This window comes from Odontesthes bonariensis, chromosome 18, assembly GCF_027942865.1.
Source record: "Odontesthes bonariensis isolate fOdoBon6 chromosome 18, fOdoBon6.hap1, whole genome shotgun sequence".
Taxonomy (NCBI): domain Eukaryota; kingdom Metazoa; phylum Chordata; class Actinopteri; order Atheriniformes; family Atherinopsidae; genus Odontesthes; species Odontesthes bonariensis.
The window spans coordinates 16,968,817-16,993,836 of NC_134523.1; the positions used below are offsets into that span (position 1 = coordinate 16,968,817).

Genomic DNA, 25,020 nt, shown 5'->3' on the forward strand with positions numbered 1-25,020 from the left:
CTATCATTGGTTGCCAGGCAAACAAATCTGCCGGGAAGCCCGAACAATCGGGTCTGCTGGCCCTAACTACATCTAGAATGTAGAAGACAGCGTAGCGAACCCTGAACCGATGTTATTAGACTGTCTCTGACGGTCCCCAACAGCCCATTACAGGCGTAGGTGGTCTGATTGGCTCTAAGCAGACATTTGGAAACGTCATTTTAATCACATTCGATGACTGGGTAGATTTTGACATGACGTCTGATGCTACAAAAAAATTAGTGCTAGTGCTAGTCGAGTTATTGAATTCATGAATATTGAGGAGCTTTTATAAGATATAGTTGAATTATTAATAGACTATTAATAATAATAATAATAATTATTATTATTAATTAATAATTTATCTAACAACTATTAATAATAGTTGTTAGGTAAATTTCCGTTTTATACAAAAAAAAAAATCAATGGCTGAAGGAGGAGAAGAAGTTGATTTGGTGACAAATTTATTGTTGCAGCCATTAGCCCAGAGGACTTTTACTGAGAAGCTGGACATCGTAAAGAAAGCTCAGCTAACTCCGAAGTTAGCGAACCTGACACAAGCCGGTAAAGGATTTGTACGCCACTTTCAATCAGCAAATTACGAACGATGCCCCTGGCTTACGGGCTCCGAGGGAAACGGCAAGTTGTATTGTTGGGAGTGTCTATTGTTTGGTACTGATCGCCATGGTGTTTGGAGTTATAGCTGATTTTATAGGTTTTATTAAGGGGTGGATTTGATTCAGACAGAGCACCACTGAAGGGTTGCCAACAGTCCCTTGAAATACGGAATCGTCCCGTATTTAGAAACAAAAGTACGGTTCTGTATTGAGCTGAAACGGGACACAATTTTGTAAAAAGGCAGGAAATTGCATCTAAGAAATGCAAAATTTTCTGGGGGAGGACCCTCAGACCCCTCGCATGAGGTGTCCCTAATTACAGTTGCCGACCATACTGAAGGCCCATGTGTGAAATGCACGGCCCGCCACTACAGTTTAGTATCAGTTTGGTGTAAACCACACGGTAATATAGTGAATACAAATGTGAAAACGAGAGTTTATAAGTAAATGTTTAACATTGCAGATCTTGGATATGTTGATAAGACGCCTGAAATGTGTGATGAAAGAAAGAAAACCTGGAACGTTAACTTAATTTCTCGTGACCTACTTTCTGTATGAATTCGTTTGAATACAAGCAAATAACATGTAGAAACGCCACTCTACAAAATATATCACATGAATGTTGAATATTTGACCTCCATTTTATCCAATGAAGATCTTTCTCAATGGCATTAACCACCCCCCATACAGTGCAGAGACTCGCGTCACTTTAAATATATTTCCCCTTTTCATCCGAGTTAAGCTAACCTTTAAATCCACTCATTCACTTGAACTCTCCGGCTGATTTATCACAATAATACTCAGCCTACTAGGATCAGACAAAAAAACAAAACTAAATGTACATTTGTCATAGATTATATTGGCTCTAAATCGCGACCACAAAGACAGTTTTGCGGGAGAGATCGCGACACTTTAGTGGTCCCATTGAGAATGAGGCGAACCTGAGGTGGAAGGAAAGAAGGCGGATTCACTCATTGATAAGTTAGTTGGCGCCTCTTTAATGGCGATAACCTCATGAACTCCTCTCAGCTGAAACAGGAACAGAGGATCAGGAACAAAAGCAGCAGCAGCAGCAGCAGCAGCCGCAGCCCAACATTTTGAGACGACATTACCTGACCACAGCGAGGGACCGAGAGGTAGGTGAACTGCACCGTTACGATGTGCGACACATCTGCGGCGGCTGGAAAAAGTGTCTGTTCACGCTTCTTAAAGTCTTAAACTATACCTACACACGGGTTACAAACGCCACAAGCTACTATTTTTAGACAGAAACGAGTGAGCCTCTCTCGCTGAGGGGGGGTTTACGTCAAATTTAAACTCCTCAAACTTTGCTGACGCCCTCCTAAAAGACGCCGTCTCGATTTCAGCAGTTGTAGGAGTCATGCTTAAAGTTTAGCGGCTAACAGGCCTTTTCTTGTCCGTACGTCGGCGGTGTTTAACCAGGAACACCGGCATAAAGTGGGGTGGGTGACAGCGTTCACGTCCACGCAAAGCATTCGCAGCATTATGTGGAGAAATACAGAAGTTGTTTGCTAAGATTAACGGCCATTTATGCTGCGCGGTTTATGAGGTACGTTGACTAAAGTTGAAAGAAACCGTCAACTGGAGACGTCGTCAAGTGGACTTGTGTCGTTAAACAGAATGGGTCCAGATTCACTCTGAGTGAACTGCTCTTCTACATTAGGCCGACAGTAGGAGTTGCTTTCAGTGTTTAACGAGTTGCTGAAGCCTCCATCAGAGTGAGGTTGTCTGTTGTTCCGCTATGTCCGGGAGACTCCCCGTTTGCGCCATGCGCGTTCACGCAGCCACTCCCTGCGTGGGTTTACGCAAACAGTGTAAACGCAAACACCTGAACTTCAAATGTATGCTGAGCCTCAGGTTTCTAATTAAAACACGAGGGATGGCGTGGTTATCTCCGGAATTAGAGTTAGATTTGGGGTGCAAGTCAAGGCAAGCCGCTCTGATCAGATCCAGCCCTGCACAAAAGTCTTCTTCCACCCCTCATTTCTTTGTATTTTTGCTTCCAGGCAGCAAGACATTTTTGTAATCTTTTGGGGTGATCTTCAGAAATGCTCCTCCAGGCTCTCTGAGGGTCTTTTCCTTTGGACCGACTTTGACCTGTGAATAAGTCAATAAATCGACACCTTACTCAAGGGATAAACCAGTTGTCAGATGAACAGTATCTGAAAGCGATGTCCTGAAGAAACGGTAATAAATCCAGTGAAAAGCCGACACAGGACCAAAGAGATGCATCTGGACCTTCAGTTGATCCATCTACTGATTGCTGAGACCTCATCAGAAACGGTCTGGAAGGGTGGCTGTCAGGAAGCCATTTTTAAGGAAGGGAAACGGGGAGAAAAGGCTGACTGAAGACTACTTAAAGAAATGACAGAAAGCTGTCTGAGAGGGTTCAGACTGTGCTGAAGAATAAAGCTGCTCATAGCCAATAATAACTTTTACAGTCATTAGACTTGTACAAACCTATTTTTTTAAACATGTTTTTGCTTAATACCACAGTATTTCCATTTGATTTAGCACAGTTTAATAAATCACTGCACCTTTTTTTTGTGTGTGTGTGTGTGTGTGTGTGGGGGGGGGTTAAAGAAATGGGGATCACTGCTGTTTCGCACAGTTTTCCCTTCTACAGTCTGCTTAGTGACGACTTCTTTTACGCTTTTAGTCGGAAACAATCGCAGAAACAATCATTCGTAACTCATGAGTGGATGTAAAACTCTGCTTTGGTAGTTCAGTGGTTAAAGATCAAGTCTGTGTACATGAATTCTTTGGTGGAATAGCATTGCGTTATGTTAAGGCCTGTCTCTGAAACCAGCAGCGTGATATCTTTGCATGTCTTAGAGTGCTGACATTTTATGAGTTCAGTGCCAAAGTTGGGACTCAGTTCAATACGGGATAGAATGGAGTATGAAGACATTTTCTCTTTGATCTGTATTTTTCAAGGGTTAGAAGCCTGAAGGTCGGATCATTTCTCTTGATCTCAGTATGTACAATTTGCTAACTTTAGCTCAAAAGTTCATCATTTGGGAATTGCAGGAGCTTCATCTTTAGTAGCGCTGCTCCGTACACGTTATCTATCTCCATTGCCTGTTTAGTCTGACGCGGGGACGGCTCGTGAGGTCAGCTTGGCGCCACTCGTGTCTTTTAGTCTACCTCCATTATTTTTCAGCACAGTGTTGGAGCTTGTTCGTGGATAAAAGTTTTTGTTGGTGTTTTTAAAGTGCTGGAACACTGGTCGTCTTACAGCAGTCTTAACAAAGATACCGATAAACTACGGCCAATCATCGGTTAAACAAGCATGCGTGTCTTTGGACCGTGGGAGAACGCCAACGCTGGCATGTGGACAACAAGCACTGAGCTCATCACTCAAAGTACTGATACAGGAGAAGTCGGATAGTGCCAGTTACTATCTGTAGCCTAAAGCTCCATTAACACACAGTGTCTTTCTGGGATAATGATTGTTTTGAAATGACCTTGCTCTAAATAGATAACCTAAGAGCTGGTCTTTATGAATTCAATATTTCTAAACATACCTGTTTATTACCAAGTACCAGCTGAATATTTGTGGAACATGTATGGCTATTACATCATCTAAAGAAGGAGGAAAAAAAGAATCTGATGCTCCACTCTCCTTCACCTGTCTTCTATATAGTGAGATGTGGTAATAAACTGGTATTAAGCAATCAGCAGGAGCTGAGTGAACGATGGTGTTGAATGTGAATGAAAAGGCTCATGGAGCTTGACCCAGTTTAAGGCCTAAAAGTCGAGATATTTTGGCTTCTGCTGCACAGAAAATAACCTCCTTTTATTTTTTAAAACTGTTTATTAAAGCGACACTCCGGAATTTTCGACATTGGACCTCATTTCCGAGTCAACCAGAGTGTAAGAAATGTGTGCAGATGTGTTTTTTTTTTTTTTTTTAATTCTATGCAGCCCTTGTAAAACCACTGGTTGCTATTGCTAAGCTAGCGCAAGTGATCCACTTTTGGTAGATGTTTCCGGCCTCTTAACTTTGTGTGCTTAAAGGATAAGACCGGTTTTTTGACATTGGGCCCTTGATTTCACATTATAACATGATGTTCTACTCACCCCTGCTTGTTGTTGGTCATTTGGAGCTGTTCCGAAGATATTCGCGAGGCGTCTGGCTGCTCTCTTGAGATATTCGGCCATGAAACGGTTTCCTATGGGCAAGCTTATACAGGCACAAACTATGCTGTTTATAATTTATTAATGACTGTACACTAGCACGTGGAGGTGCGTCGCTTACTTAAAAAAATCCGGGTTACTAATTTTGAATTTTAGCCGAATGAATAAATAGGCAGCAGGTCTGTGGGCTGTCTGTGGCAGTAGCACGACGAGGACGTCAGTAACACCCACTTTACGACAAAAAAATCAAAATTACAGTAACCCGGATTTTTTTAAGTAAGCGACGCACCTCCACGTTATCAGTGCTAGTGTACAGTAATTAATAAATTATAAACAGCATAGTTTGTGCCTGTATAAGCTTGCCCATAGGAAACCGTTTCATGGCCGAATATCTCAAGAGAGCAGCCAGACGCCTCTTGAATATCTTCGGAACAGCTCCAAATTACCAACAACAAGCAGGGGTGAGTAGAACATCATGTTATAATGTGAAATCAAGGGCCCAATGTCAAAAAACCGGTCTTATCCTTTAAGCGGCACTCTAGTCTGACCGAAAGTCAGTTTAGTAACATCAGTGTGGATGTCAACCAGCTGAAGGTCAGAGGATAACACAACTAACCATCTAATGCTGTCATGCATTTAGCACATTAGCGGAACAACGTAAATGCCAGTCAGAGTTATGTTAAATTTAATTTAAAGCTTGGTTTTTAAATGAAAGGTCAGTTTACTGAGCTTTGTTTTATATATACTTAATACTGGACAATCCATTAACAAAATTGTTTAAAGGTCACTGAAGCTTATAGCCTTATGACAACATCTTTTCCAGTCGGGAAGCCTTTTAGAAGTCGCAGATGAATTTCCCTCCAGCTCCAGCTGCTGCTGCTGTCACTTAACTCTCGTACACGAGTCTCCCAGGATGCAGGAATGTTTATTGCATGGTATCTGTGCATACTTTGCCTTCACTCGCTTTTTCTGTGCCGCTAGTTTCATATTCAAGTTTCTTTGGCTGTCCGGTGCAGCAAAAGCCAGCTGTTTGGTTTCCATTCGCCGCAGGACGAGTGTGCAGACGCACACCTGAAGATTGTTCATCGGCTGCACAGGGATGGCTTCCACTTCCACTGTTGGGCAGAAAGTGTCTCTTTTGGTTTGCCCAAATCCCATAAAAGTGAAAAAGACTGAATGCTAACCTGCAGTCAGTATATGACCTATTTTTACAGTGCACAGAGAGCCCGTTCTTTGTTCTTTTGTTTGAAGCTTTTAAAAGACTCAACCCGATCAGCAGTCAGCTAAGCAAATAGATGGATACTGTTAGAAAGCAGTAGGGCCTTTTTTTTTTTTTTTTTTTTTGGCATAGACTAATGCAAAATGTGCAAAAAGACAAGAGACAAATTAGAAGAAACAGTCCACTCACTGATTGTAAAGTGGATGCGAGACCATTGTCTTTTCAGGGTGAGTTGATGTATCTTTGTCATTAATTGAAGGCCAAGCCAGACAGTCGAGCTGCACAAATTACTGTCCATTCACTGTAGATTTATTATGGATTGTGCATGGCTGAATCTCCCTCCGAAATAATTTGCATCAAGTAGACACTTCTAACTCAAACATTATAACACCAGACATATGTCATATGGTGTTCAGATTCTAAATCTGCTGAACTGGCATTGGAATGAAATCCACTGGTGACCGAGCGTTGCATTGAGGCGTTGCCAATAATTAGACTGATGTCATCCCAGTTTAAGTGGAGATCCTCTTGCTGTTTGTGCATTCTCACAAGAGTGCAGTTATCTGCGCTCACGTATTATGTCATCAGCCTGTTCCCGTATATTAAATCGTCCACATTATGCTCATTTACAAGCTTGTAAATGTTATTTTGGGGATCACTTGGTAAATATTTGTGGGATCTAGTCTTAAAACGATGCTCGGTTGTATTTATCCAGCTGTCTTATGGCTGCGTAGATGAAGTGTCTAAAGCACTTTTTGTATGACATCGATTGAACAGCTGTGGTCCTAGAGCTACAGAACCACTTCTCAAGTCCTTACAGATTTCTCCTGTCGTCTTTCCTTGATCTCATGTTTTTTTTTAGTTTTTCTTACTGTTCGACTGTAGCCTGCTAAGAGCTTTTGGCAGCTAAGTAGACCCCTGCACTGCTGGTTCATAGCCATTTCTTTTTCATCTGTGCTTTTTAAGTGACTACCCACAAAACAGCCAACCGAGATTAAGTTGCACAAAAGGCAACATGAAAAAACACAGTAAAACACACCCGGCCCTTTTTCACTGGGTGCTAATCAGTCTTAAAGTTCACACAACGTTTGTTTGTCCATTGCCGTTTCAACAGTTTCTACAAAGTTGTGGCTTGCGGGCACATGATCATGGCTAATAATATGTTTGCTTTGCAAGCTCCACAATTTCCCAACTCTAAGGGTTCTCTTATCGTTGTTGGGACTTTGATATTCAATAAAAGCAGTTTAATCAGCCTCTTAGATGGCAGAAATGCACCAAGACTCTTTGTGTTGGTGTTTGAGGCCAACCGCAGAGCATTTGATGCTCTTTGTTAACAGCTGAGATGTCTAAGAGTTGTCAGAAACTCCTAGACTCTTAGGCACGGGAAGACCTGCTGACTCCGACTAGCTTTGTTTGAAGGCTTGCCTCTAACAAGCTGGGCTGCCGTCAAGCAAATTTCCTACACGGTGATGTAAATTAAGTAACGAGAGAAAACCCTGGACCACAAAGCAGCAGTTTCATGAACTTCAGGAGCACGTTTTCTGTAGATAAATAATCTTTTACAGATGCATTTAGTGTTTTCTAACTTTCCGGATCGTTTACATGCACAAAAGAGCTGCACAACACCCCAAAAATGATAAATAAATGTCATAAAAACTCTCTTTTAATGTAATCTATTGTTTCCCCATTTCTCGATGTCAATTTTTTCTCTTATGCCAGGCCTTTTTAATGACCTTCTCAGAAGACTATAAAAGTGAAGCGGCCTTGCTTGTGCCCTCTTTAACGTCAAGATGAGTGACTGTAATGTGTGAAATGTGTTGTATGAACAACGGGGAAAAAATGGAATGAGACTCGGAGAAGAAGATCACGCGCTGTCTTGCTCAAGATTGTCAGCGCAGGCTGTGTTAATTTAGCAATTTCCTTCACTAGAATCAGATCCGCTGCATGTTATGAATCATGAGAGGTTATGAAATGAGGTGTAACCGAGCACAGATGTCGCAGAGGACAAATGTTCTTTCTGCAAATATCAGGATAAAGTTTTTCCGTCAACCTTTTGGAGATGCCCAACAATGACTTGTCGACTTGTTTAATGTCTGGAAATGAAGTTCACTTCAGATCCCGGGCTGAATTCTCCGGGTTTTTCTGTTTGCACTGGTTGCTGCTTTCATTATTTCCTTTCATCTCGATTAGGAAGTGGTCAGACGTGGAGCCTATTTCAGATGCACAGTGAGATTAATAACCTCCCATCAGTCATAACTCCTCTCACCTCACCTCTGGTTCCTCTCCTTCCTCTCAGGATATTGTCACGGCTGAGTTAGTAGCTGTAAATTTATCTAATGGGAAATCTGAGTGGAAATCACCAAGCCGACAAAAGCTTCTTTTTTAATATCGGTCTTAATTTCCTTCCTTGAGATCTGAATCCCCTTTCTCTGTTTTGTATGTAGGATGTTATCTCGGTTGAGCGAGCTGATATGGGCCGACTGGATTTGGTTCCCCGAAGGCCACGGCTGGAGCGACTTCAAGGATCACGATGGCAAAGTCTTCCCTAAACTGACAGACCTCTGGGCCACTATACCCATCGCCATCTGCTTTCTAGTCATAAGACCAATATTTGAGCGGTGAGTTATTCCATTTATTTTCCCGCTAGGTCTACGCCTGCTTGTGTTTATTTCTGAAAAATACGAGATGACATACTCGGTGTGCTTCTCCACTTCACAGGACAGTAGCGCTTCCTTTGGCATCTCTGCTGGGAGTGAGAGACAAGCAGCGCCTTTGTGTGCGTCCAAATCCCCTCCTGGAGTCCCATTTCTGCAGCACGTCAAAGTTTCCCACAGAGGTACGCATGCTGCAAACATCGGTGCCTCACAGCTGTTTGGAACATGTTATCACACCTTGAACCGAAATGCAGAATTCAGAAATGTGTGTTGTTGACGCATAAATTGACAGAAAAAGCACAACATGACGAAAACGTCACACGTCAACGGCAACTATGAATTCAGACCTTGAACACAACGCAGGCTCCTCTCACACTAACACTTCACACTAATTTCATCGCTTTTAGATGCTCTATATCCTTGATTTGGCACCGGGAACTGCATTTTTAGCACGTTTGTTCAATGACAAATAAAGCTCTATTCCATCCTTTCCTTCTTCTGCTTTTGTCGATAGAGCTCCATAGAGAGCTTAAGTAAACAGATGGGCTGCTCGGCGCGACAGGTTCAGAGGTGGTTCAGGCGGCGGAGGAACCAGGACCGGCCCAGCAAGATCAAAAAGTTCCGGGAAGCAAGGTACGTTAGCGTCTTTACCCAGACATGACATTCCTCTCTATACTTCCTTTTTATGGTGTTAGATTTGCTTTCATTCTGAATAAGATTGGGGAGACAGTTTGTAGCTTCTTTTGCATATTTACAGTTCAGATAGGATTTTGAAGAGGTTGAGATGTGCGATTAGACTCCAGCTTCCTCGCGGTTGTCATGAAATCGTTAACAAGAACTAATTTCTTTCTTGATTCAATGCCAGAATCTATGAGAGTCTAGCAGCGCTTTCTAGGGCAGCTTAAAAACGTCCAGTGGTGTAAAAGCTGCAAACGTCGTTGGTAAAACAATCACAGTGATTTACTGCGCTTGCTCTTGTAAAGCTTCAGTGTGAGCATCCACTGCTGAAAATTAAAGTTTTAATTCCACTGTGTTAAACTGTTCCTCAGGGCGCTGATGATAATTTCATCACAAGTGCTCCCGCTTTGAACCCGGACACACCCACAGAGTGGGAGCATTTCTCAAAAGCTGTTGCAAAACGAGCAGAAAAATGCAGCCGAACATAAAAACACCCTGAACAGAACCCAGGTGTTTCCCTGCATCTGTTGAAGGGAGGCTTTTTCCTTTTTGTGAAGTTAATTATTATTATTAGAACTTTTTTGGTAGTTTAGAGCTCACTAGAACTAAAGCCAGAACAGTTAAAAATATAGTTGTTTTTTTTGCTTGTTTTCCTTTTGAACCTTAAACCCTTGTTGGTCAGTTTTGTGTTGTGTATAATGAAGCTTCCCTTGAATTTCTTCTCTGAAATGTTTACCCGTTCTCTTACAGTTGGAGGTTTACATTTTACCTTCTTGCTTTCGTCGCTGGCCTGGCAGTCCTCGTTGATGTGAGTAGATCATCAGAACCCATTTGTAACAGTTTTATTTTTGAAGAAACAAAGTGTAAATGTTTGCAGCGTGTTTCAGTCGTGGTTGGAAGTTGCAAACACTCATTACGAGCATGAATGTTATGGCAATATCATCTTCTATTTGCCAAGGCCTCTTAACTTCTTGTTAGTGATCATGATGGACTGCAGCTGGCAGCGTCTCTGTGAAACCGTGCTCGACTTATCTCCGTGGATTGACCGACTCATGTTACAATGCGGAAAGTCCTGAGAGAGGATCTTGTGTAATTGCTCAAGTCAGGAAGTGGACTGCACGTTCTTGCTTTCTTTGCTGCACGCCGAATCCAGGTTAGTGGGAGGTGTAGCCCCAATGCAAAGGACTGGAATAAGACTCAAACTGATTGTCAGGAATGATCAAAGCTCAGGACTGTCGTTTACTTGAAAATGCTAGAACACCTGGCCAAGCAAGTTTTACTTCAGCACGGACTGGAAGATAAAAAAAACGTCTGCCCCGAAATAAAATCAACATAAAGTTTGTCAATGACCATGTGGATCAATACATGAGACCAAGATGGAGTTGCATGTGGATGAGTAAAGGCGAATCCACTGTTAAACAGGGCCCTGGAGCTGGTGGAATGGGTAGATTTTTCCAAATTGGACTGAATTAAGATGGCGGATTTCCTCAGAATTCTTCACTGTAACATCGAACCATCAGCTGGATGTTCCAATTGGACAGTGACCCCAAAATGCACCTAAACTGCTTGTTAAACGGATTTTTAGCTTTTGTGAAGACTTGATCTTTTGAAAATTTTATTTTTCATTGAGTTCATTTCCACCACTTCTGCTGAGAAAACTGGTCAAACATCCTACCAATATGCTGCTCGAGGCTTGTTAATGGTTACCGAAAGTGTCTGCTCAAAGTGCACATCCAGGGACGTCAACTCCTGGAAAGATTTGCAACTGGCTTGAACTTTTCCCACGTGTATATAATCTTCTGCACTATGGAACGGTGTACTCCAAATTGTTTTTTTAAATGACCGTTAACCCTTCCCAGATGTAATGTAAAGATTGCTTCTCTAAAATCACTGCTGGTGTCTTTCCTCCCTGGCATTGTGTTGACACACACCTGAATGCCCCAGAGCAGCCAAGTGCCAAAACATCAGTTTTATAGGGTTGTTCACATCTGATAACGATCAGCAAGTCGAGTGTGTTTGATAAGCAGCACCTGGCTGCTACTTTATCCACCTACTTTTTGTGAAAGCAGCGAGGACGCACTTAGTTTTTCTGCACCCCGCTTCCGTATTTTGCTTTAGTTTTGGTTCAGTGGCAATTTTTGTCTTGATACCTAAAACCTTTCAACTAAAAGAGGGTTATGTGGCTGTTTGTTGTACTCTGCCTAGAAAAAGAATGATTAAGAGAAGCAAGTGACCGTTCCATTCATGTCCACAATGACAAGTTTGCCATGTTTCCATCACATCTGTACAAAGGCTGAACAGAAGTATAGAAATGTAAGACATAACATTTTATCTTTGTCCTTTAATGCCGCACAAGCTTTGTTTTTCTCTTTAGTTCCTGCTTAGCGTTGATGCTGTAGAAGCCTGGTGGTGTTGTATCGCTCTAACTATCTGTCCCACCCACAGAAACCATGGTTCTATGATACAACGCAAGTGTGGGAAGACTTCCCAAAAATGGTAATTCCTTTTTCTATTTTTACTTCCCTTTGTTGTTTTGGTCTAAATATATTAGGGCTGGGCAAGTTACCTCGTTATTATCGCGTTAACTTGTTAATTATTTAACGCAGATAAATATTTTATCGCGCATTAAAGCTGCAGTCGGCAGGTTTTCAAAATTGCGAGTCTAAAGTCGGAAAATTCAAACTGATACAACTTTCAGGTCCCTCCCCCAACCTCTAACAAGCTCCGAATCGCCCCCCAAACCCCTCCCCCTCTGTGGACGAGGTTGTGCACGTGAGTTCACACCAGTGTGAGCGCACACAAGCTGGGGCAGACTCACGCTCAGCAGCGTGTGCACAAGCTGTGATTGACAGGTAGGATTCCTCCACCCTAACTTGATTGGTTAAAAACAGCCGGGAGCGCTCGGTTTTTGTAAGCATGATTACAGGCTTCAGAGGGAGCTACAGATTTCGTTATTTTTCCTAAACAGCCTATTTAATATTCTACTTCCAGAATCCCATGACAGTTCAAGCTAATATGACTAAAAAAAAGTTGCCGACCGCAGCTTTAACGCAGGTTTTATTATTTATTTTATTATTGTAAAAGTCTGTTGCTCACAGGCTTTTATTTTGTAAAAGTCTGTTGCTGTCTGCTGCAGAACTAGAAAAGAAAGTAATTGGCGGATCCACCAAACATGGAGAAGGGTACGGAACTTTTACTCGGTCATTTTCATTTTAAAGTTCTTCCAGACGGCGGAGTCGACAGAACCAAAGTCATCTGTAAACTCTGCCGATATGCCGCCCATTGATTGGATGCGAGACTCCGGTTCTTTTCACAGATGTTTATTAACGCCACATCAACACCGTAGAACTAAATGTTCAAGTAAACAAAGTAAAAGACAACATTAGTTGTTGTAATCATTAAAGACCTAGCATTCTTAGCATTGTCGCTGGTAAAAATAAATAATTAAAGTAATTCTGGCCACTTTAGCCTGCTTCTCAACCAACGGCAGTCATTTCCCAGAGGCAATGTTCACGGTCAAAGCTAGGATTCTTTAACTTCCACTTCTCCTCTGCATCACATTCACACAGTTACAGCAAACACCACGAAGCACGGAGTAATAAAATAAAAATAAACTAGCGGGTAACATCACCGTTACAGGTGCTCCTTGGTCTCTGTGTGAAGCTCACGGAGCTAACCGGCGCTACTTCCTGTTTTACATGTTTCAACATAAAAGCATGTATTTCAAAATACATTTTTAAAAAACTCCTGCATTTACAGCCAAGTTGAATTGTCTTCTCAGCGTAGTAGTTCCAGTCTAAAATATCACTTAAAGGCAAAACACACAACTGATAGCAGCAAGTCATTCAAGGAAACAGACAGTGGAGCGAGGCTTCTACATGAAAACTACAGAAAAATGCTGATGTTAAAAGTGTGTTTGCACAACAAATATTATGGCACTTTCATTCATATCAAAGTCAAAGTCAAAGTCAAAGTCAGGTTTATTGTCAATTTCTTCATATATACAAGACATACAGAGGGATCGCAATTGCGTTCCTAACTATCCCACGGTGAAGACAGGACAAGACATTTACCAACAAGTAACACATGACAGTAAACATTAAAGTGCACAGGCGACAGCAAATGAGGATCATATGGCAGCACATTTAAAATAAAACTAAATGCTAAAAGCTATACACTACTTTTGAATTAAGTTTTGGATTTTGCGTACTAATGCGATTAATCGTGATTAATCAGGGAAATCATGTGATTAATTAGATTAAAATTTTAATCGTTGCCCAGCCCTAAAATATATGCTTATTCATATGTTTTATCTTCATCAAGGAGCCGGAGTGAAAAATGGGTGAAATATTCTTTCTTTCCTCTCTCGCAGCCGCTGCTGCCCTCGCAGTACTGGTACTACATGATTGAACTGGGCTTCTATCTCTCTCTGGTTTTTAGCGTAGCATCAGACATCAAACGTAAGGTAAGTGAACCAGCAGTGTCTCCCAACCGTGTTAGCTTTTAACACCATAAAAACCCTTCAGGATTTGTCCGGTGAGATCACATTTACAGAGGGCAAAGAATGAGAACAATGACCTGTTGTGCTGGTAGAATATCTTGAGGTTTTGGCATAGATTTCTCCTTTTTTATGTCCTGACTTTATGTATTGAGCGGAGCTGATGTTCAGTTCACCTCAGGTCATCCAGCTCGAGTTCATGTGAGGAGGTCGAAATGTTGAGAAAACGGTCAGAGCTTCTAGCCTGTCAGCAAACAGAGAGAGGCCTCTGAACCAGCACCGGTTTCATAACTACAGCTCACAAATGCAAGCTGCTAATCTTTTAAACCCAAACAAGCGATGTGAGATTTGCACAGGGTCACCATGTCAAAATCGGCCTCTAATTTTAGGACTTGTCATGTAACTCCTATTTGAGTCTAGCTTTTTTTTTTTTTTTGCTCTTATGTACTCTGAAGCTGTGTGATCTGCTCTGTGCAAACAATTAGTCATTTGTAAAATGAGAATAACACACTGTTGATCAGTGACCAATCTTTACAGTCTGATCAATAAGTGACCGAATGCTGTTAGATTTTATGTTTTGGCTCTTCCGACCTTCTGTCTGTGCAGGATTTCAAAGAGCAGATAATTCACCACGTGGCCACCATTTCCCTCATCAGTTTCTCCTGGCTGGTTAACTACATCCGGGCTGGGACTTTGGTCATGCTGGTGCATGACGCCTCTGACTATCTAATGGAGGTATGACACATGCAGGCGCTGTACTGAACTACAAATTTGAAGTACTCCTACTTTACCTCGAGCTTATATCTGACAGCTTTAGTCACTTTACAAATGAAGGATTTTTTTTTTTTTTGGGGGGGGGGGGGTTAAACTATATTTTTATTAAACATTTTAACATGGAAAAACACAATGCAGAACATTCCTTGACAACATCACAGAATACGCATGACAGTGCGACAAAAAAACAAAACGAAACAAAAACACCAGCAACAAAACATCAGGGTCCAGAAGCTGAATAATAATAATGAATGAAAAATTAAATAAATACATAAATGGACAATTAAGATATTACAGCACAATGTGGTGTTCCCCTCAGTTACTGAGGTATCTTGGTAACAAATGAAAGTTTTTAAAGACCAAACATCGGCACAGCTTAGTGCTGTGCAGAAATCTTGTGCCGCCCTTCATTTCTTTATCTGTTGTCAGGAAAATGGGGAAATAGGTGCAGCAATTTATTGGAATATGCTAAATTAAATGGAAAGGCAATAAAAACACTTTGTATAATGCTAATGAGCTTGAAAGTCGATGTTTGCTATGAGCACCTTTTATTCTCCAGCACAGCCTGAACCCTCTGAGACGAGCTTTCTGTCATTTCTTTAAGTATTCAGCAGGGACAGTTCTCCAGGCTTCTTGAAGGACATTTCAAAGCTCTTCTTTGGATGTTGGCTAACTTTTGTTCCGTTCTGTGTCAAGATGATCCCACGCTGCTTCAATGCTGAGATCCGGGCTCTTGGGAGGATTCATCCCTCCATCAGACCTGTTGCCACTGATTTTCAGTCCACTCCTTGTGTCATTTGGCATAGCTCAGCCTTTTCTTGTGACTTAAAGGTCACACGTTACAACATGCTGAAATATGCCAAGTTTGCTGCTAATAGCCCTTCGGGACTCACCTTGTTAGTGCAAAAATACAGTTTTATGTCTGTCAAACTGTTAGTTTTTTTTTTTTTTTTATCATTTTCCAATATGCAGGCAAAGAAATGGGAACAAATGATGTGTCTTTGTGACAGACTGATGGTAACAAAATGGCTAAATATACAACTTAGAATTGGTTCTTTGCCATATTCTCTGTTGTGTAGACACCACCCTGATTAATTTCTGGTTTTAGGTGCCGTTTTTATACTTGAATGTTTAATGGTAATCTACAAGAACTGGACTGAAAATGAGTGTAAAGCTGGCAGCCCTTAGAAATCCTGGAGAGCTATTGCTCAGGACCATTAAGGAGTAGAAGAAAGGCTGGAAGCAAAATGGAAAGAAATGAATGGTGGCTGAAGACTTTTGCTAAGTACAGTAAAAATGATGTTCGATTATAAATTAGAGTACATGTTAAACTTAAACAGTTAATCTATTTGTTAAATGACAGACTCTAATTTGACTATTTTAGGCATTTATATCTTTCAGCAATTTTGCTTAACCCATCATGAAAATAATCATTAGTTGCAGATGAAAACAATATCTCAAAAGATAAAGAAGTACTTTCAATTAATAGTACTCGTTGATTTGACTCAACTTAAATACTTGTAATCAGTGAGTCTACCTGCAACACTGATAATAAGTGTTTTAATTTTGGGCATTAAAAAGATAGCAGAGTGTGAATTATTGGAAGTAAAATCTATATTCAGATATTTGTTTGTTTGTTTGTTTTTCCAATACATACATGACCTCCCTCCCATTTTCAGAACATTCAGTGTTGCTGAGGAGCTTAAAGGTGGTGTGAGAGCACCGTTGTCTTGACACAGCTCATTGTCTGCCCTCTAGAGGTAAATGAAGAGCCGAGACTGTGATCTGTTTTCCCTCTTCTTTAATTCCAGTCGGCCAAAATGTTCAACTACGCAGGCTGGAGAAGGACCTGCAACTTCATCTTCATCATGTTTGCTGCAGTTTTCATCATCACCCGCCTCATAATCTTCCCCTTCTGGTAAAAACGGATGTTACGTCAGACTTTCTGTAACTATAAATGAGTCACTGATGTTAATGTGAGGTAAAAGCATGTGAGTAATGACTCGGAGCGCAGACCGCTCTGGGACTTGACTTCAGTTCATTCAGTCATTCTTCACAATCGTGAATGTTTGCACGTTTAGTTTGTGCTCACAGGGAAGAGTAGTGTGGGGGAAAAAAACTCAGAGACACATATTTGTCTCGTTTTCATAGGCATTAAGGTGCAATATTTGTATTTCTATCACAATTGTTCAACATGATTTTCAGGAAATTGCCACATTGTACATTTAGTGAGCTTGGCATTGTGGGCCGTACACATGAGCAAGTCAGTGTCTTACCTTTAGTCGGCTGCAGTCGGAGCGCTCTCAGTTTGGAGAATCGGAGAGGAATTCTGACAGGAAGCTGAGCTAAAAGCTACTCTGAAGGGGGCCACGGGAGAGCAAATTTTTGCTGTGTAAAGCGGCACAAGTCTCACTATATTTCTTGAATGTTTCAACTGAAGAACTTCACTGCATGCACCGTGGCTGCCCAGCGTATCCTGCTTATGATCAGCCGTGACTCCAAATGAAACGCCCCGAAATACCAGCTACAAGAAGCCTTGAAAAGCACAAACACGTACCATGAAGAACGTGTTCCCATGGTTCCTCCCTGATTTCCCACACTGAGGGCACTCTGACCGCTGTCTCCTGCAAGACGCTGACTACTCATAACTACTTCACACAAAACCAGCTTCAAAAAACACTGACATATCTGTTTAACATCCTCCTGAGCAACAAGTGTTAAAGTCAGTTTCTGTAAGGAAGCCTGGAAACTGCTGAGAGACTGACATGTAGGTTCTGGTATCATTGAGGGTTTTTGTTGAAAGGTGATCAACATCATTTTGACATCATCCATGTCAAAGTTCTGCTGTTTTTTCATTTTTGTAGCAGCGCGCTTCCACTCCGTCCTCCACACAACATGAATAAAATCAAAGTGGGTGTAAGGTCCCTCATTCTTTGTATGTCACCTCCCACTCTGTCAGAATAGCAGCTGTTCAAAGCAGGGTCACTCGGGCAGAGTGCACGGGGAGCGTCAATGAAATGCCATGATGTATTTGCTGTTGGTCTTAGGTTTGTTTTATGTATGTAGTGTGGTCATGTCTTCCTCTCTCTGTGTTAGCTGACTGAAACATGCACTGATTCATGTTTTTTGAGCAGATCTTTCATAAACTTTTTCCGTGAACACAACGGACTCATTGTGTGCACAACTCTCTCAATGGGGCTGTCAGGGGTGACTGTAGCTGGCTCTGACTGGATTCTTTGTTCTGCCTTTGTCCTCTTGTCCAGGATCATACATACGACGTGCGTGTACCCGCTGTCCCTGTACAACCCCTTCCTCGGCTTCTACTTCTTCAACGGGCTGATGTTTGTGCTGCAGGCTCTGCACATCTTCTGGGCGGCGCTCATCTTGCGCATGGCCGTCAAATTCCTGCCTGGCAATGTAAGAAGCACGCTTTCACATATGTGCACTGACATGGAGCAATTTCAGCCTCAGACCAGCAGCGTTTGATGCTTCGCTCTGTCTTGACAGGACATTGTTGAGGACGAACGGAGCGATAAGGACGAGACGGAGTCCGACGATGAAGTTGAGCGTCGCGAGCGAAAAGAAAAGCCCAAAAACGGCCACGTGCAGAACGGCCACGCTCTCCTGAACAACAACCACAGTAAGACGGACTGATTGGACTGAGCCAGGGGTGCATGAGGGGTGACGATGGGCCGTTGCCTGGAAGCCAAAGAACGGGAACGTAGCACATTGAAAGGGGCGACGGGCAGCACATACTCAGATTTACACTTTCTTACCATAGCGGATCCTCCATATCAGAAGCCCCGTTAGTCCATCTGGGCACATTTCGCCTCTCTGTTAATTACACTAAATTAAATGACAAAGGAAGGCCGCGTTGGAGAGCCACACTGATCTGCTGGCCATCTAAGACACAGAGTGGCTTTCTCGTTTCCTCTCACCTGCAGAATCTTTAGCTTTATGCTCAGAATTTAGTGCCGTCAGCCAAGTTGCCACATGTCGAACCTGCCTGCTTGTAGCTTGGTTGTGTTACTGGAAGTGTTTTTAGGAAATCCTGGAACCGGGATGGGTACTCCACTCCTGCAGTCAATTAACACTCTCTTAAGTATTAATGACCTTAAACATGACCTAAATTTGCTCCAAATAACCACACTGACGCCGATGGCATTGTGATGAGCACTAGCGTGAATGCGGCAGTGACTTTCTGTGGACCATCGATCTATAACCGGAAGTCCAGAGCTTCATTCTGTAATAAGTCTTTCCAAATACTGCAGCTGTCACTTTGGCTCTCGCCACTGGAGTGTTGCGCTTCTACTGAGGCGTAATACAAAATAATTGCTGATGAGTAATAATTTTTAACGGTTTGAGCGACGGTGCTACATTTGCCACGTATACTGAAATGTGCCTTTTTTGTGGAGGTTTGTCTTAAAACTCTTTTAGTTGTATCATTTTATTTTACTTTGTGTTTAATTTGTTTTTCAGTCCAGTCCATTGTTTAAAATTTGGGAGCAATTTGTTTGATTGTGAATCAGTGAGTGATTATTTATTCTTTGTGGGCTGGAAGAGTCGATGGCATTTCCATTTGGTGTTCTTTTTCCCCTTAAGATGCACTGTATGGTTCGTCCATGAATCAGCTTTGAAGAAGAATCCTCATAAACAACCCAGCAGCAACATTAGATTCCAACAGAAATGTGATTTCCTGCTTAGTTTAAAGAGTTTCTGAATGATTTAAATTTTGTTTTATATTTATTCTTATTATTTTCCACCCAAAATTGTGATGGTTTTGGCAGCGTTGTGGTTTGTTTTGTTCAGAAAAAGAGTAGTTGTTTAAAATGAATCGTTAGTAAAGAGGTAAAACTGAAACACCAAAGTATGGTTTACATTTTCACTCACCTTGTCATTTGCAAGTGCCTTTATCATTTCAAGAATTATTGTTAAAAAAAAAAGAAATGTCTCTGTTTGTTGCCTTTGTGTCTCTTGAATGCCTGTCAGTCAGCCCCACCTAAAGAAAAGAGCTTTTTCTCTTCTGATGTGTGTTTTTATTCTGCGTCATGTGTCGTTGAGATGTAAAATTTTGAGAAAAATGATAAAGATCATTTTGGATAACTATCACACCCCCACCCTGTTTGACTTCAGATTAAAGGTTTTGTTTGGATGTTTTTGCTCAATAATATTGCGCTCTGTTAAATAACTTGTATGCAATTTGATTACTCCTTGATAGACTTTACATACAGAAACGTTGATGAGTTTCATCCTTGAATTAGGATTGCAGCTTTTATTCGTCCCGTTTGATGGTAAACAGGAATTCTTTGGAATGACTTTAACACACATACATGTGTCGATTTTCCTTTTTGCTGTCCACATATTGAAATCCTCGATAGATAAACTGTACTTACAGCTCTTTTCTAGTCTAGTTGACCACTCAAAGCACTGTTCACACTACATCCATCCATTTTCACACACACACACACACACACACACACACACACACATACATACATACATACATACAGATACAGCACATCTGTGCGGTGCTTTCTCCATCACACGTACTCGCACACTGATGGATGCATCGGAGAGTGTCTTGCCCAAAGACGCTTCAACATGTGGGATCAAACCACCAACTTTCTGATTAGCAAACGACTTCTTCTTCCAGAGCTGCAGCCGCCCCTTCTTTGAATTTGAATAATGATCATGGATAATGAGATTCTTGTGATATAGTGGGCAATCTCTGTAGTGGTTTACTTTCCGATTTACTTTCCTCTAGTGCTGAAAAAATCTTTCTTAAAAAAAAAACGAGTGTCAGTGATCAAGCGACATCTTTTAGCTTGACAAACAAACAAATTCTCACGAAATGTGAGAAGTTTGAATCTCCGTCCTAATTGGTAGTTTAGTTTATTGATTAGTCAATGATTTAAGTTTTGTCTCTCAAGTAAAACTCAGTGTTGTGAGTTACTTTAATAGTGATCTGTAAGTGTTTTTGCTTTCATTTTTTGCTCTTAATCTGTGCCATAAAGCAAAAACACAGAGTGGGTGTAGCAGTTTGATTGGTCCTTCCAGTCTAATTGTTTTGTTGACTGGCTTAAGCAGTCCTGGTCATGGAATTTGATTTTCCACCTCATCTTTTTTTTTTTTTTTTTTTTTTATGAGTTGTTGAGGTGGACTGAATACAAACTAACTAACACAGAAGCATTCGGTAATCACTGGTCCTACTGGTGTAGAGTAGACCTGAACGCATCCTGGATCCTGTACAGTATCCTGGCACATATCCGGAATCTTGGATGCCAAAACAATATCAAAAGATTTTCTTTTTTCCCAGTTACCTTAAAAAAAAATAAAAATACATTGGTTCCAGTTTCTTCCCTTCACCTCCCACCCTCCCCTACAGTATTTTGGCTGCAGCCTAAAAGACCTCCTTGGCTTTCTTGGCTAATTACATACGGAGTGGGATCACTTTACCATCCTGCTCTGCACTTTAGCCTCCGTACTGTTCCTGTCACTGGCAGCCTCACTGTAACAATCTCCATTTTAAAGCAGCAAGGTCAATTTCCACCCTGCTCCTGCATTCTGGCACTGTAGTTTAATTGCTAATGCATCTCCTGTTTCCCTGGCTCCGAGCGTCTGGACTTTCCTTTCCATGCCCCCTCCCCCCTTCTTTCGTGTCCACGCTTACTCATCCTTCCTAAATCTTTACCTCTCCTTTCACGTCAAGTTCCCCCTCTTTCCCCAGCTACCTTTTCAGCCTTGTGAAATGAATAACCTCAGTGTCGCCTTAGGTGCCTGAGTTAGGGTTGTGTGGAGTCTATCTGGTGACGGTGATGAAGGCACGTTGACAGGAGAACAATAGCAGTGGGGTGTGGGATTCACTTGTGAACCGTGTAGACCGTTATTCAATTCCTGTTAAAGTATTAATAAAGGCTTTACACGCCAGGGGGAGGTCGCAAGGTGCAAGTGCATGCTTGTGTATCTTGTATGCTTGTGTCTGAGTGCAAGAGCTAATTTATGGGCTGCTCATTTTTCGTGCAATGATATTGAGAGGGGAGGACAGTGAAGACTTTGGTAATTGATGACTGTCTTATGCAACTCCTTTTAATAAGGAACCTCACAGAGACCCAAGACAGATGCTCTGAGAGCTTTTCAAAGATTTGGGCGGGTGGCTGAAAGGCTCTGAAACAAAACAAAAAAAACACCTGGTCACTGATTACAATGCTGGACAGATGGTAAGTTTAACATGTCTTTGAAAGTAACTGTTTCAACTAGCAATTGTCCAGAGTTAATGCTAGATTTTCACTGTGAAACATCAATACATGTGTTTTTGGGTTTTTTTTCCTTTAAAGTTGGAGCGTTCGTGCCTGCGTTGGTCGAAAATACTTTAAAAGAAAAGGCATGAAAATTATGAACACTGATGGAGGAATGTCCCAGGGCAACGTTTTGTAGCCTCCAGGATATTCTGGTTATGTTTAAAGTCTGATGTACAACACGTTTTTTAAGCAAAAAGAAATTATATTTTTGGGATCTTTGGAGGAAGTTTTATACAATCCTGTTTCCAAAATAATTTGGTGACCGTATCAAATTTAAATAACAGAATAAATGATATATATACTGTATATGAGACCAAATGCTTTTAGGGTAACGTCTTTCCCTGTTCTTGCTAGATAAAAGATTTCAGATGCTCCACAGTTGGATGCCTCCTATTTCTGTGTTTTTTTTGTTTCATAAAACAGCAAATGCTCACAGTATTTCACAGGACTAAACTGTGAACATCCAAACTCTTTAACAATGGACCCTGTGCAGAATGCAGTTTGTCTTGCTGAAGTAAGCAACGCCACACCTGTAAAATGAGCCTACGTTTTTTTAAAGCAACAGTAAAAATGAATTAAGTTCAAATTTGAGATGTTGTCTTTCTGATGTTACCTGGTGATGAATATAGGGGTGAAAGGATTTACAACTAAATGACTTGAATTGTTTTTAATTTACATTTTACAGGGATGCAGTGACTGACGTTTCATGTTGGAAAAAATAAGCTTCTCAACTGTCTTTGAATTACATCAATTCTGCAGTACTTTGCACATTTATCAGCTGACACACTAAGTATGATAAGATACCCTTCCGGTGATTTGATCTGTATTTGCTCATTTATTTGTCTAGTTTTGAAATGTTTGTATTTTTCTCTGAACAAACAATTGATCGTGGTACTATTAACATTTATCAGTGACAGAAACTTGTACAGCCAAAGATATTTAAGAGCAGATTCGGATATCTGTGCGACAGTGAGACAGAATAATGTAGCATTTTGTTCAGAAGCCCTGTGTAACCTAATTTACCTGCAGTGCCCTCCATAATGTTTGGGACAAAGTCACATTCTCTGAGTTCCCCCTCTGCTCCTCAGTGTAAAACTCTCCAAATCAAACAATTCAGACATTCAAATGCACATTTCAGACTTTAATTTAAAGTAATTTTCATACATTTCAGTTCCACCGTGTAGAAATTACAGCACTTTTTATACACAGTGCCCCTCATTTCAGGGCACCATAATATTTAGAACAAAGTGGGTACATTAAAGGAGTCATGTTTAGCACTTTGTTCATTGATAAAATCTGCTGCCATCAGCAGTTATATTATCAATGAAGATAAGTGTGCCAGTACCTGGGGTAGCCATAACACCCCCACCACCATGTTTAACGGAGGAGCTGCTATGCTTTGGATCTCGGGCTGTTCCTTTTGGTCTCCACACTTTCTTCTTCCCATCACTCTGATACAGGTTAATCTTAGTCTCGTCTGTCCAGAACACCTTTTTCCAGAACTCTGCAGGCTCCTTTAAGTACTTGTAAACCTTAATCTGGACATCCTGTTTTTGTGGCTAAGTAGTGGTTTACTTCTTGCAGTGTAGCCTCTGTATTCCTGTTAACAAAGTCTTCTGTGGATAGTAGTCTCTGTTTCTGATCTGTTGGACAGTACTTCTAGGATTACAGAGCTCCCCAGGGCATTCTTCCTTATCAATGATCTTCCATACAGTTGATTTTGGTAAGTCCTAAGGTTTAACCCATGTCTCTAATGGTTTTATTCTTGGTTTTTCAGCCTTATAATAGCTTCCTTGACTTTCATTGGTACAGCTTCTCTGCTCATGTTGAACTATGGCAACTATAGACTCCAGATTGTAGAAGCGTAGGTATCTCGTCCTTGCACTAACGAAGCAATGAAACACACCTGAGTATTGACAAACACCTGGAAAACCAATTGTCCCAAATATTATGGTGCCCCGAAACAAGGGGAGGGGGGTATGTAAAAAAATGTTGTAATTTCAACACGGTGGAACTGAAATGTATGAAAATGACTTAGAATTAAAGTCTGGAATGTGCACTTTAACCACGTCTGAATCGTTTTATTTAGAATTTTACACTATGAGGAGCAGAGGGGGAACTCGAAGAAAAATGTGACTTTGTCGCAAACATTATGGAGGGCACTGTACGTCTTTTTGATTTATTTTTCTCTCATTAAGTCATCCCCATCTTCTCAGTTGCACATAAACCCAGACACCTTCCTAAAGTGATAGTGCTGAACTGTCAAGAAGAAGAAGCACTTGAATGAGGACCAGCAGTTATCATCGCCCACATGGAGCAGGCTTCTGACCCTGTGACACACTTTGAGGTGGACGTGGACCTCGGCTTCGCGCTCTTCTTCCTCTTCCTCCTGTGTTTCTTCCTCTTGGTGACGGTGGTGCGTTGTGCCCAGACAGTGATAGATCCTTACGGCATGATCTCCACCTCTGCCTACCAGGAAGAGCAGATAACCTGAGCCCGAGAAAAGGGAAATCTCACAGGAACAAGACTTTGTGAGGAAATTGAAAATATGCTCTCGCTTGTGTTTATGGATTGTGCATGACACAGAGGATAAAGGTCACTCTGAACAGAGGCAATCACAACGACACTCTCATGGAAGTCAAGAGACATTAAGCGTTGGATTATGTTGGCATTTTTACGACTACATTTCTTTGGATAACCCCTGAATGGATCACTGACACCATGAGGGCCGAGAACAGCAAGGGGCCTAATCCAGAACAACATTCAATATTTCACCGGGGAGTCAAAGACAATAGCACGTCTTTATTTCAGATCTGACAGACTCATCCAGAGAAAAGCTGCATAAACAAACATTTTCTAGTGCATACTTAGCTACATCAAGCCTAAACATAAAAGAATAAAAACTGACATAATTAAAAGGCCTCTAAATCTGAGTAAGCTATCTCCTGCCAGACAAACATTTACCTGCTGCTCTTCTAGTTTGATAGAATTATTATGTCCTGCTCATGACATCAACAACTAGATCGCATACATTTTTTCCTTGTACAATAAACTATTTGAATGTAACGTTGGGTTTGAGTTTATGACTTCCTTTTTTTAAGTG

At 41.3% G+C, this 25,020-nt stretch overlaps 1 protein-coding gene across 1 annotated transcript; it reads left to right on the forward strand.

The window, feature by feature from the left end:
* The first annotated feature begins 1,362 nt into the window (after window positions 1-1,362).
* On the forward strand, window positions 1,363-23,982 carry cers2a (ceramide synthase 2a). Its single transcript, XM_075450113.1, has 11 exons — window positions 1,363-1,771; window positions 8,460-8,633; window positions 8,734-8,851; window positions 9,184-9,302; window positions 10,098-10,155; window positions 11,793-11,843; window positions 13,720-13,812; window positions 14,452-14,580; window positions 16,431-16,537; window positions 17,883-18,036; window positions 18,127-23,982. Exons 2-11 carry the CDS (start codon window positions 8,461-8,463, stop codon window positions 18,271-18,273), a joined length of 1,149 nt encoding a protein of 382 aa, XP_075306228.1. The 5' UTR covers window positions 1,363-1,771; window position 8,460; the 3' UTR covers window positions 18,274-23,982.
* Window positions 23,983-25,020: the final 1,038 nt, after the last annotated feature.

Coding starts and splice junctions, on each gene's coding strand:
- cers2a (XM_075450113.1), top strand. CDS start 8,461: ATGTTATCTCGGTTGAGCGAGCTGATATGGGCCGACTGGATTTGGTTC. Junction 8,634..8,733: donor ATAAGACCAATATTTGAGCG/GTGAGTTATTCC, acceptor TCCACTTCACAG/GACAGTAGCGCTTCCTTTGG. Junction 16,538..17,882: donor CTCATAATCTTCCCCTTCTG/GTAAAAACGGAT, acceptor CCTCTTGTCCAG/GATCATACATACGACGTGCG.